A 13,345-nucleotide genomic window follows, 5' to 3' on the forward strand; every position below is an offset into this window, starting at 1 on the left:
ACGGATGCAGCAAGCACATACCATGCAGCTACACAAAACTTATGCACCAAAGTAAGGGCAGCATACTGCCAAAGTGGACTACATGTTCTGAGCCAATCCTGCGGTTTTCTAATGCAAAGATGACCTTTGAACCTGATAAGAAGCATACAAATGGACAATAGATCTACAGACAAATTTTATTCAAATATGCGGCAATCAAAAAAGAAGTTTACCCATGTAATGGAGACACTTAATTCCTCCCCAGCATGGAGGGTTGTGAAAACGTATTAAGTAAGAAGATTACATTCCACAACGCCGCATTTTTAATGCTCAGTAGGGTCTCATTTCAGCGACAAACAATTCATCAGTTTTCAAGGAGAGCATTCACAAAAATAAATTTAAATGCCAATGTCAGTAACAAAACAAACAAAAAAAGACACATGAACAGTGTAGCCAAGACTGTAATGGATGCGGTCTTAGCACATACGTGTCTAAAAACACGACAGAACACTAACCTATGTGCAGCACGTAGTAAAAAATGACTGGTCGGACGTGAATGCCCGTTTCAGTACTATAACGCATGAACTACAAATATAATCTGGGATTTTCTCGCTTGGTTTTGTAGATATAACACTCCCCTCGTCAAGTATGACTGAGCATACACTTTGCATCCTTTAATCAAAGACATTAAAGTATACATTGGTAATGCTAGCGTCCACATGGGGGCCGACGGTATTACTTTCAAAATGAATTGAAACACAAAGTTGCTTTAAGAACCAGCAGCGATTCTGAATGTAAATTGTTTACAAAGAAATCGGGGCCTTCTCTCGCTCTCGGCGCCCCGTTCCCGAATCTCACCAACTTCAGCGTCCATGTCTAACAGGCGCACACAAAAAAATAAATAAAAAACCCTCATTCTCCCAGGACTCCATTTCAATACAAAAAAACATTTTTCATTTGTTATAAGTATGCAAACAGTAAGACACAATTAACATCGCCGAGATGTAAATGAAACTGCAGTAAATACGTGCAAATGTTTTGCATTAGTGAATCGGGTACCAGTGAAAACATCCATGACACTAAAACAAAAGTTTTTGATATTATCATAACCTAACACTCACCACCTTGAGCTACACAAGCTTGACGCTTTAAAGTTAAGCATGAGGTAAAACTTCTGGACATAACTTAAGAGGGCAGGCCCGCAGGACATACGTGCCACCAGCTGTCAATCAAACCCTACGCCAACAGACTTCCTTCAAACGCCCCTACCTGTCTCGGATGGACATGGCTTTGCCGGCCGGATCGGTCTCGTCTTCGTCTTCCGGGGCGCCCCCAAAGACGGGTGTCGTCGGCGGGGTGTCCCCTGGCAGGTCTTCCTCCGAGGGCAGCGCCGCTGCGGTCCGGCAGGCGCCGTTCGTGGCCGGTGTCGCAAAGAGCCCGTGAGTCGACTCGTCAAACTCTGCTGGTGAGGAGAAACTCAGCATTAGCACCGGGGGCTATAAATAATCGCACAACAAAAACCATGCACTTCATTCTTGTGCCGCTGTTAACCCTGCGAGGCAGTGACAAATCCGCTGCCGGCCTGCCACCCTCCGACAGCAACAAAAGTAACGCTTGGACTGCAACGGGCTCCGATGCCCAGCGCACCCCCATGCTTCCGAGAAAGAGAACAGCTACAAAACTCAAACTGATTGCAAGAGGCCCAGCCAAATGGAAGTTATGAGCTGGCAGGCGAACTACAACACTCCGGTTCACGTGAGCCCTTCTTTCAGCAAGAATATTTTTTCAACAGGGTTTAAGGGTGCAAACCAACTCTGGTAAACTATTAAACACCACTTTATCACGGTCGACACATTTGGCTCGATAATTGATTGTTTGTTAAATCCAAAAAGCACAGTAATGGTAAACGAGAGACCTGGATTTTACTGGTTGCTGTAGAACAGGAATGATGGCACACAATCTGCAAAGTACTGGGAGACGAGCATTGACAAAGCCAATAGCTCTCCCTACGCAAAAGCTATTCACTTTGCCAATATGTTAAAATCATGTTGTACATAAGCGTGTCTGCTGTTCAGTATGGCTAAAAGTTAGTGGTATAAAGAAAGTGAAGTGTCAAAGTGGTGTGTCATGGATTGGGGTACAGAGTGTCGTGGAGGGAGTAAAGTGTCAGAATAGGGTGTCAGAGTGGAGGGGCATAGTGTGTCCTTGGGGGGTATAGAGGAGGGTGGAGTGGCTTAGAGGGTGCTGCGCAGTGAGTGGCATGGAGTAGTGTTCTAGAGTGGCATAGTGTGCAGTAGAGCCCCAGAGTGGAGTATTGTAGAGTGGCTTAGAGTGAAGTGGCCTTCAGTACAGTGGTGCAGAGTGGACTAGAATAGAGTGCAGTGACATGGCGTAGAGGGAGGTGTGCAGTGCAGTAGACTGCAGTGGCCTAGAGTGCAGTTGTGCATAGTAGAGTGGGGTAGAGAGCAGTAGCATACAGTAGAGTGGTGCAGAGTCAAGCAGAGAGGCATAGAGAAGTGGTGTTGAATGCAGTGGTGTACTGTAGAAGAGTGACGTAGTGGATTGGTGTAGTGGATTAGAATAAAGTGGCACATAATGCAATGTTGCAGGGCAGTGTCGCAGAGTGCAGTGGTGTACTGGCTTTGAATAAAGTGGTGTAGAGTGAATTGCCATAGAATGCACTGGTGTAGAATTGAGTGGCGTAGAATAGAGTGCAGTGGTGCAGTGTAGATTGCAGTATCATGGAGTGGCTTAGATTGGAATAGTGCAAAGTGGTATAGAGTGGCGCAGACTGTAGATTTGAGTACAGTGACGTGGCATGGGTTGCAGTGGAATAGAATGTCCCAGAATGCAGTGACAGAGTAGATTAGAGTGTCTTAGAGTGCATTAGGTGTAGATTGAAGCCACGCAGAGTAAAGTGGCGCAGAAAAAGGTGGCATACATTGTCAGAGAGCAAAAGAGTGGTGTAGAGTGAAGTGATGCAGAGTAGAGCCGCATAGACTACACTAGCGTACAGTGATGCAAAGTAGAGTGACGTAGTAGAAAAAAGTTCAATGGCAGAGAGTGCAGTGTTCTATAGTAGATGGTGGGAGAGAGCAGTGTTCCAGAGTAGACTGCTATGGAGTGCAGTGGTGCAGAGTAGAATAGAGTGGCACAGATTGTTGCAGAGTATAGTGGCGTAGACTGTAGTGGTGCAGATTAGATTGACAGTGCATAGAGTAAACTGGTGTAGAGTGCATTGGCATACAGTAGAGTGACACAAGGTAGAGTGCTCTGACAGAGTGGTGCAGAGTAAATTACAATAACGCAGAGTTACATAGTGAAGTGTGCAGAGTGGCATAGTGTGGAGTGGCGTAGAGTGCAGGGGTGCATAGTACAGTACAGTGGGGTAGAGTGCACTGGCACAGAGTAGGTTAGACAGGAATGAAGTGGCGTAGAATGGTGCAGAGTAGAGTGCAGTGATGGAGTGGCCTAGACTAGAGTGGTGTAGAGTGCAGCAGCAGCGAAGAGTAGTGGTACACAGGAGAATGGGGTAGAGTGCATTGGCATTGAGTAGAGAGGCAGAGTGGAGTTGTGTAGAACAGAGTGCAGTGGCAGGGAGGACCTGGCTTGGCAGTTTGGGCTTTACTCTTCCCATTAGGCACAGGGTCGAGACTGATTTCCATATGGCTGGGTCCAAACTGGAATGGCATGGTGAGCAAAAAAACGATGGATTGAGCCCCAGATCTCTGTACTGGGGTGAATGTATGCCATTGTTCTGTATTCTATCCATCAACTGTTGCTGTGGCAGAGTAGTGTGCAGTAGAGTAGAAAGTCAGAGTGCAGTGGTGTATAGTAGAGTGGCAGGGTGCAAAGGCATAGAGAGCAGCAGCATTACAGTGATGTAGAATAGAGTGGCGTAGTATTGCAGAGTATAGTGGCAGAGTGCAGTGTAGACTGGTGTAGAGTGCAGTGGTTAGAGCAGAGTGGTGCAGAGTAGATTAGTGTAGAGTGGATTGGCAGAGTGCACTGGCATACAAGGGAGTGGCACAGAGTAGAGGGCAGTGGAGTGGTCCAGGGTACATTGCACTGGCATGTATAGAGTGCATTTGCGTAGAGTGGCATAAAGTGCAGTGTTGCGGAGTAGATTAGAGTTGCGTGGAGTCGGGCGTTGGATTAGAGTGGTGTGGAGTGCTGCATTGTCGCAGAGGTCAATGTTATAGAGTGGAATGGGGTAATATAGAGTATGTATGGTTGTGCACTGCAACTACAGACATGTTTAATTGAAATGACCATTACATTTGCACAGATAGTTTTTTCTGATAAAAATATACAGCGCACAAACAATAGTGTGGAAATGTCATTAGTGTATCAATTTGTTTTGATGGTATTGAAATATTTGTTTCCACCACACTTCACATTTACCAAAAAATGTGCATCACTTGTGCTTTACTAATTTGGATATATTCTAAAATATCGGCACAGTTCATACACAGATTTAAGATTATTTGTGTGACAACAAAAGGATTATACCTCTATCTGTATTATAAACATTTCTGCAGTATTATACCTTTTTGTAACCGGCACTCTGTTCACTTTCCCATGTAACACAGAGACTGCTACCTATTATATTTGGGGTCATACCTATGTTTCCAATACCACTTGTTGATAGAGATAGACTATGTTTTGCTATACTATATTTGTATTTGTATCTTGTAAACCTTGTAACCTGCACCCAGTTCATTTTCTCTTTGGGACACACCGACTGCTACCTCATATACTACCTCATACTTTGATTGCTACCTCATATACTTTGATTGCACACTAATGGCAATGCTACCTCCTATATCAATATTATATTTTTACCTGTATTTTGTTCACTTATGTAACCTGCACCCAGTTCACTTTCTCTTGGTCGCACCGATTGCTACCTCATATTTTGATTGCTCACTAAGATCACTAATATCATCTTGATTCTGATTGCTACCTCATATATTCAGTCTGCTCACCAGTGTCACTTTCGTTACTTGTAATTTGTTGCTTGCACTTGTATTTGGCTCCTGTATATCATTATTGTACACCCTCCTGCGCCTACCTTTACCGCTATCCCAACATGGATCTCATCGGCAAACACACATATAAAATCAACTACCCATCATTACTCAACAAAAAAGCAGCTAAACGCTTTAAACATAACTTCCTTAGGACCCACCCTGAAACCCCCTTTATCGACACCTACTTCTCATCGGTGAATGGATCCATGAATATTGACATCATCTTCCACACCACACGAAGAGCCCAATGGAGAAAAGCGTTCCGCACCTTACTCACCGTCTCCTCTACCAGGAAATCCGCTCATGGCTTAACTCTCTCCATCACACCATCTCAACTCTTCCCAGGCAGAACCACCATCACTATCTACAATAACGGGATTGTCCTAATTCAATCCTCAGACAGAAACCTGGAACTACTAGACAACCTGTTCCCCACCTTCAAACAGCACCTCTCCAATCCACAGACCCCCACTCATAGCATCCCCAGCCCTCTCAGCCCTGACCACACAGCCTTCAATCACAACCCGTCTAACACAGGTCAGCCCCAAATCCACTCGCACCTCTCCTCTACCCCCAGCACCTTAGTCACTCACTCACCTATTGTACCTACCCCGCACTTCTCAATCACAGACATAGATCTCTCCCCCGTTACTCCCAGCACCTTAGTCACTCACCCACCTACTGTAGGTACCCCACACCTCTCAACCACAGACATAGACCTCTCCCCCATATACACCAGCCGCACACCATCACAGCAGAGGTACATCTCACACCTCTCCCCTCCCCCCTGCGCGGTAACCAGTCACCCACCCTACCATACTGCCCAATTCATACCACCCGTTCATATTTCCCAAATTCCCCCATGCACTGGCGAAGATCACCCCCCGCGTTCATTCCCTTTACCCCCACCCTCCTCACCCCCACCACACGACCCCTGCGAACGTCGCAGATCCTTCTGTAATCAATCACCCATCCGCAGAACCCACCCCCACCGACTTGAGCTTATCCCCCACGTCCCACGACATGACCAACCCTCACCATCTCTCCCCCCCCACTCTCACGCCCCACTCCATCGGCCAGACTCACGGAACACACCACCTCCCTCAACCAAACCCCTTATCCTCCATCCCCTCCCATTCTTAGCCCCCACCATCCCATTGTAACTACTTCCTTCTCCAGCCTACACTCATCCCTCAACGCACTTGCGCCGCACTCCACAAGCGCCATCACCCACACTATCAACCTCCCCCTGTCCTCATCCTCGCCCCCGGCTCACAAACTCTCTCTTCCATCGAATGCTACCCCACCTACTAGGACCTCAGAGCCTTGCTCCATCGCGCGCACTTCCTGCCCCATTCGATCCAGTGCCAACCCCATTACCTTACTCAAACACGCACCCACTACTCTCACTTCCAATTCCATCCCCATCCCAACTCTGGACATGATCATCTCCACCCTCCTACAAGTCAAAGAAGAGGTCCATACCATCAAAGAACTTCTTCTCACACACCCCAGGCACCCCCTACCCTACACTTCCCCGCCCAACAAGGACTCCACTCGCCCCTCAAACCATTCCACGCATCTCTCCCCGCGCTGGCCCTCCATCCCTGATCGCAAGGCCACCGGCCGCCCCCGTCGCACCCCAAACCCCCTCTCGGGCCGAGACTTACACAATCTACTCTGCTCATATGGCCCAGGTCCCACAAAACGCCCACCCACCACACAACTCCCCATACCCACGATCCACACAAATCCCCTCAGGCCCCCCACACTGAACAACAGACGCTCTGTCCCCTGTAATCTCCAAAAAATTCCCCTCTCCTTAGAGAGATCACCCACTCTCCTCACCCCTAGACTAAAGTGTATCCTGCTCAACTGCAGATCGGCCCGGAGACACTCCCCTGGCATCGCGGATCTCATCTTATCAAGGGACCTTGACCTAGCCATTCTGACTGAAACGTGGCTAACTGAAGCATCCACACCTATAATGGACATATTAGTCCCCCTGAACTATCTAATTACTAGACTCGACAGGAATGGCAAGACGGGTGGGGGAATCGCATGCATCTACAGGAGCGCTCTCGCTATCACTGAAGGCCCTTCCCCCTCACTCTCCTCCTGCAAACTCATCTGCCTTGATATTACTAGTGAGGGCAAACCTGTGTGCTCCCTTCATGTTATTTACCACCCACCTGGGGACAACTTTCACTTCTCCCAACAACTAATGGACACGATATCCACCAACGCCGGTCGACAGCTCAATCAAATTTACCTGGGAGATTTCAACCTCCATTGGAACGACCAGAAAGACGCAGTGGTGAAAAGCCTTAAGAGTTTCCTCAACGCGCTTGACCTCACCCAAATCTGCAACGGTCCAACACATGAAAAAGGCTCTATCCTTGACCTTATCATCGCCAAAGAAGACTCTACCCAGCTGGTGGCAATCGAACCATGTGACTGGTCAGACCACCACATCATCACCTTCTTCATCAACGAAAAGGTCAAACTTAACCCAGCTCAACCTGCCAAAACCAAGATTTGGAAGAGGGACATGAGGAATCTCAGCCCAAACTCCTTGCCTGCCCACACAGGCAGTCTCCTCCTTCCCCCGATGGGCGTCTCTGATGTGCACTCACTGACGGACCACTACCTAGACACCATGTCTAATCAATGAAGCCGCACCCCTGCAACTGAAGAGAGAAGCCACCAAGAACTCGAACCCATGGTACGATGGCAGCCTCAATGAAGACAGACGTGCTATGCGCACGGCTGAGCGCTCGTGGAGATCTGACCCCTCAGCACTGCACCATAGAGCACTTAAGAGTAAGAGAAACGCTTACTTCAGAAAAATCAAACGCTCGAAATCAGTCTTCTTTAGCCAACAGCTGGATCAAGCTAAAAACCGACCTAAAAAACTGTTCGAGTTAGTCAAAACCCAAACCAAAACGCAACCTCCACAACCTAACAACTCAACAAAGGCGATTCCAAGTTGTGAAGACTTTTCTGCTTTCTTCAAGCAAAAGAACGACACTATAAGAAATGATCTCCTCAAGGATGTAAGTCGATACTCCGGCTCCATAGGCATAACTAACACTCAACCTAAAAACAACGCGTCATGGTCGTCCTTCGACACCTATTCTGAAGAATCAATTCAAAAGCTGCTTGTCACCTTGAAACCCGCCAATCACCACACAGACCCCCTACCTGCCAATGCTGTTAAAGTCCTCACCCCCCTGCTCCTCCCACTCTGGACTAAAATCATCAACAGTTCCTTGCAACAAGGGCTCATCCCAGACTCCCTCAAGATTGGGCAAGTCACGCCTATACTCAAGAAACCCACAGCTGACCCGACCGACCTAAACAACTATCGTCCTATCACCAATATCCCCACTCTGGCAAAACTGTTAGAAAATTGCGTACAACTCCAACTGACAAAACACATTGAGCAGTTTGAGCTCCTCAACTCTCACCAATCAGGATTCAAAGCATAGCACGGAAACGGCCATGACGCACATAATTGATGACGCCCTCCAAATCCTTGATCACAATGAGTCTTGCCTCCTCATCCTTCTTGACCTCTCCTCAGCATTTGATACGGTCAAACACGAGAAACTACAGGAGCTCCTAAACACCAGAATATGCATATCCGGGACTGTTCTCAAATGGTTCACATCCTTTCTGCACAACCGGTCTCAGAAGTTCAAGATCAACAACGCTCTGTCCTCGCCTGTGCCAGTAACACTAGGCGTCCCACAAGGTTCCTCCCTATCTCCCACACTGTTCAACCTCGTCATGGAACCACTCACCACCTTGCTTCAATCTTCAAAGGTACACTTCCATATGTACGCCGATGACACTCAGCTCTATCTCAAGCTTCAATCCCCTGAAGACATCAAACTGTTGAATACCACACTGAGAAAGACCCAAGCTTGGCTGGCCGACAATCACCTCAAACTAAATGCTCTGAAAACTGAGTTCCTTCTGATCTCTCCTCCTACGAAAAAGGCCATCACCCAAACATGGCTCAATCATCTAACCGCACTCAATGTCCAGCCCACCATCGTGGACTCCGCGAAATCCCTTGGCATCACACTGGACTGCAATCTCGACATGCAGCAGCATATTAGCAAAGCAACTAAAGGAGCCAACTTCCAAATCAACACGCTGAGAAAACTCAAACCCTTTCTTCCACCCAAGGACTTCCAAACTGTTGTTCAAGCCTTAGTCATTCCTCGGATAGACTACGGTATTGCGGCTCTCAGCGGGCTCCCCCTTACAACAACGGCTCCCCTAAGAGCATCCCTGAACGCGGCCGCGAGACTCATCACTGGCTCAAGAAAACACTTGCATATATCCCCCGATTTAAAAGCCCTAAACTGGCTGCCTATTGAAGCCAGAATTCAGCTGAAAATTGCCTGCATGACGCACTCGGCCATACACCACAAGTCACCCAACTACCTCACTCAAAAGCTGACCATTTCAGGAGGCTCAAGATCCAACAGAAGCACAAAAACACTCCTCCTGAAACCACGGAGATTCCGGAAGGAAAAAACACACAAACGCTCCTTCTCAGGAATGGCGCCTAGGATCTGGAATGCACTCCCGCCAGAAACTAGGCTTATCCCTTCCACTGTACTCTTCAAGAAAGAGGTGAAGTCCATCCTTCAGGCTAAATTCACCTGAATACTATTGACACTGGAACAATGACAGTACTTGGCTCCTACATTATCAGCCTTCTGATTGCCTATCTAGGCGAGTCTCTATTTTGACTGCTTTCGGATCTAAATCATTGCGCGGATGCTATACTATTGGTTTCCAACTTGGCTATTGGGTTGTACATTATGACTTGAGTGCCTCACTAACTTGCAACGCACCCATTACTGACTACTACTCTGCTTTCACATTGTGTTTACGCACCCTCTGGGGTGCTATAATCTTACCCGATTAGACATTGTACTGCTTCCATATTATTGTTTCTTGATTGTTATTAGTCTGCATATTCTTGTGTTGATTGCTACCCTATTCTGCAACTCACTAACTACTGAATTTTATATTGTTTCAAGAGTTTTGTTTACCCTACCTACTGTTTCTGTAAAGCGCTCTGATATCTGCAAAGATCTTGTTCGCGCTATATAAAACCTTAAAAATAAATAAATAAAATAAACTAGATAAAAAACGTACAGCCTTCCTCCAGCACCCTACCTCCGCCAGTAGCCAGCATCATTATCACAAATTTTTTCACTTTGAAGTAAGAAAGAAAATTAAACCCCAAGCTTCCTCAGAAGACATAGCCCAACACTTGACCTGCGCCTTTGAATGCACAGCAAATGTGACAAGATTTAACCCCTTCCATACGTGGGAAGGCAGGGAGCTGTTCGACAATACGGTGGGCATGTACGGACGGCTCCCAGTGGTCCTAGAACCCACCCATGTGGAAAGCGCTGCCCCCCCTCCCCTGTGGGTCGCCCTTCAGGTTGCCCCCACCGGGGAGGACAGCAGAAGCCCTTTCCGCTGACTACTGCGCTCCCATTCCACGTCATCTAATATCGGCGCGCACAGCCCACTGACGTCATTACATGCAACTAGACGCGCTAGAAGCCATTTGCTTCCAGCGATTCGGCAAGAGAGGAGGTAAGTTTCACCTTGGGTAGGGGATTTAAACAAAAGAGGCATCGGGGGAAAGGAAAGGGTTTTCCTTTCCTCGGATTCCTCTTGAGCAGTCCTGCTGCACGATCGCGCATAGGGCGCGATCGTGCCGCAGGAATGCCCACTAGACACCGGGAGATAGAAAATATTATATATATATATGTTTTCGAACTCAGAATACATTACATTTTGGGTAAAATCTGGAATTTTTTTCATATTCATGTGCGGCAAAGATCTAGAACCTCCAAGGATCCACAAAAACCCTACTACCCAGCATTTCCACATCTCTCTCATTACAAATGGTGTCCCACTTTTATCTTCACATGATTAAAGTTTTGGTCTGTTCCAATGATCTATTCAGTCCGATCACATATGGGAAACAGACTTCATCAGGAGAGTGCAGGGAAGCAGAGTGGTAAGACTTCGACCACTGGCTAGAAACGCTCGAGTTTTGTTGCACAGGTATGCAACATTTGCAGGACATTCCATCTAAGAAAATGTCCCTACACATCACCTTGGATTCCCTGGGGCCTTCATGTTTCAAATATGCCCACAGGTTGGTAGGGATCCCAGGTTGCATACTGGCCCAGGGCCTAAATAGAGCAGCAATTCACCACGGCAAGCATAGAAAAACTGGGATTTAAACCTCTCCCTTGCACCCCTTGTTCCAGCGCAATGTCTAAACTAAGCACAAAGGAATACATATTTCCTTTAGCTTCCCCTGGGGACGCTCTAGGCCCCAGGGGACAAATAGGCTGTTGGGGTGCAGCATGATGCCATGACAGGCTGGCCCCTAGTGAATTCGTTTTTCTTTAAATCTGTCCCGGACATGGAGTGGGCTTCTCCCCTCAACTGGGGATACATCTCTAATCTTTTCTCCTGGGGTTGCGGGGTAAACTACAGGGTGAGGGTAAGGCCTGATGACAGAGTGGGTTTCCTGCCTCATATTCCAAATTCTGTCTGCACCCTCCCATGGCAGACAGACTATATGGCCCATTAAAAATTGTTTGTGGCTCGATGCCTGGACGAATACACACAATATTTAGAAAGAAAAAAATATACCTGGTTTCTATAGGAATTCTGCCCTGCCCCTTCTCTAGGGAACACATACCCTTACTTGGCATGCACTCCTCCCCTCCCTGATGTGAAGCGAATGACTCCAGTTCTGTGCCGATCCTCAAGCAGGGATCCTCTTTGGAGAACATTCAAAAGGAAAGATTCAACCCTCCTCCTTCAATAATGCATCTTAGCCAAACAAATATGTTATTATTCTAGGAGGCTGAGGAACGTCAGCGTGCCATACGCGTGGTTAGTCACTTACGTAAAAAAAAAAAAGCACTTGGGGACACTACCCCAGGAGCCCAAAGCTGACAAGAGTGAATCCATCTGGCACTAGTCCCAAAGATGTTCATCTTGGACAGTTTCTGTTCAACAGGTTTTGTTTTTTTAATAGCAAGAAGCTGTTTAGTATCAAGGTTTTGACAAATTGGCCCATGGCAAGAAAAGTTAAAAATCACCATGCCTCTACATTTATAAAAAGAAAAACATCAGTGGCAGCATTCACATAATAAAGACACAGTTCAAAGGACAAAGTATAGTATTACGCAATGTAATCCACCATTTTGCTTAAAACATTTAAAATTCCAACCTATGATTCTAGTCCCTCTAACACCTCAAGCCTTTCATCCCCCTCGAGGACTTCCCTGTCTCTCCAGTCAGTGTCATGAGCACTCCCTTACACAACCTGAGCAAATGCCCACAGAAGTCAAGCTTTAGTAATATTGTCTGCAGAGTAGAAGGTAAACTCGTCCAGCAACTGAATAATTTAACCAGGCAGCTTATAGTTTCAGCGAAAACATATGTGATTGTAATATATTTTAAAATGGTTGCTCACTAAGTCTTGAGTAGATATACCAGGAAGCAAATGCTGTTTTCAAGCTTTCAATTTACATACCTCGTACAAGTAAGAGGAGTGCATCAGTTTACTTGGAATTAAGGAATTGGCTTTTTTAGTGGTCAATATCTCACTAGAATTACCCTAGTTCTGTTTGAAACATTAAGAAAAGACCTTTGCAAGATACTAGTTTACCAGGCAAGCAAAGACTTAACATACTTCAACTAAAAATTCTCAAGACCTCAAAATGGCAGGAGGACGTGGTAATTTATATGTATTTTGTAGTAGAAAACTAGGATTCTGATGGAGCTTGCACACCACATTTCAACTAGGAAATAAGGACATTTTTCAGTAGGAGCAAAATTGTAAATTCTCTCCTGCAGCAGACGACCTATCCACAATGTGATCTTTCCATCGACAGTGCTCTTCTACATGCATGGAATGACCTTCCGAAGGAGAGTAGCCTCAAGCAGTCCCCTTTCCACAGGATGCTCCCAATTCAGAGTCTAGCAGGCATGGTGAAATTCAAACTCCTTGTGAAGCCTGTGCTATTCCAGGAGCCCTCCTAAAAGCATGAGGGAAGTTTAACTTTATTATCCAGGACGTGGCTCTAAACCCTAGCCGCATGGCCAACACACAATATATGGGTTTCCAAGCTTTGGTGGCAAATTCAGGGACTCCTAAATCAGACTCATTCGTTCTTTGTCAGCAGCAAGTTAAAGCCATCCCTCAAATCGCTTCACTCAAACTCTCAACATTAGTAGCAAGATTGAGGTTCTTCCTAATTCCTGGC

The 13,345-nt window shown here is 46.6% G+C and overlaps 1 protein-coding gene across 28 annotated transcripts in view; it reads right to left on the reverse strand.

The window, feature by feature from the left end:
• The window catches only part of SVIL (supervillin), an 807,080-nt gene that overhangs the window by 285,992 nt on the left and 507,743 nt on the right, over nt 1–13,345 (reverse strand). For 26 of the 28 annotated variants that reach the window (XM_086941586.1, XM_086941584.1, XM_086941578.1 and 23 more), the window contains one exon: nt 1,249–1,441. In XM_086941586.1, the coding sequence (XP_086797712.1) occupies nt 1,249–1,441 (193 nt within the window). The remainder of the gene's footprint in view (nt 1–1,248; nt 1,442–13,345) is intronic. The other 2 variants (XM_086941569.1, XM_086941561.1) reach the window with 1 other exon arrangement.

Source organism: Lissotriton vulgaris, chromosome 10, assembly GCF_964263255.1.
Source record: "Lissotriton vulgaris chromosome 10, aLisVul1.2, whole genome shotgun sequence".
Lineage (NCBI taxonomy): Eukaryota > Metazoa > Chordata > Amphibia > Caudata > Salamandridae > Lissotriton > Lissotriton vulgaris.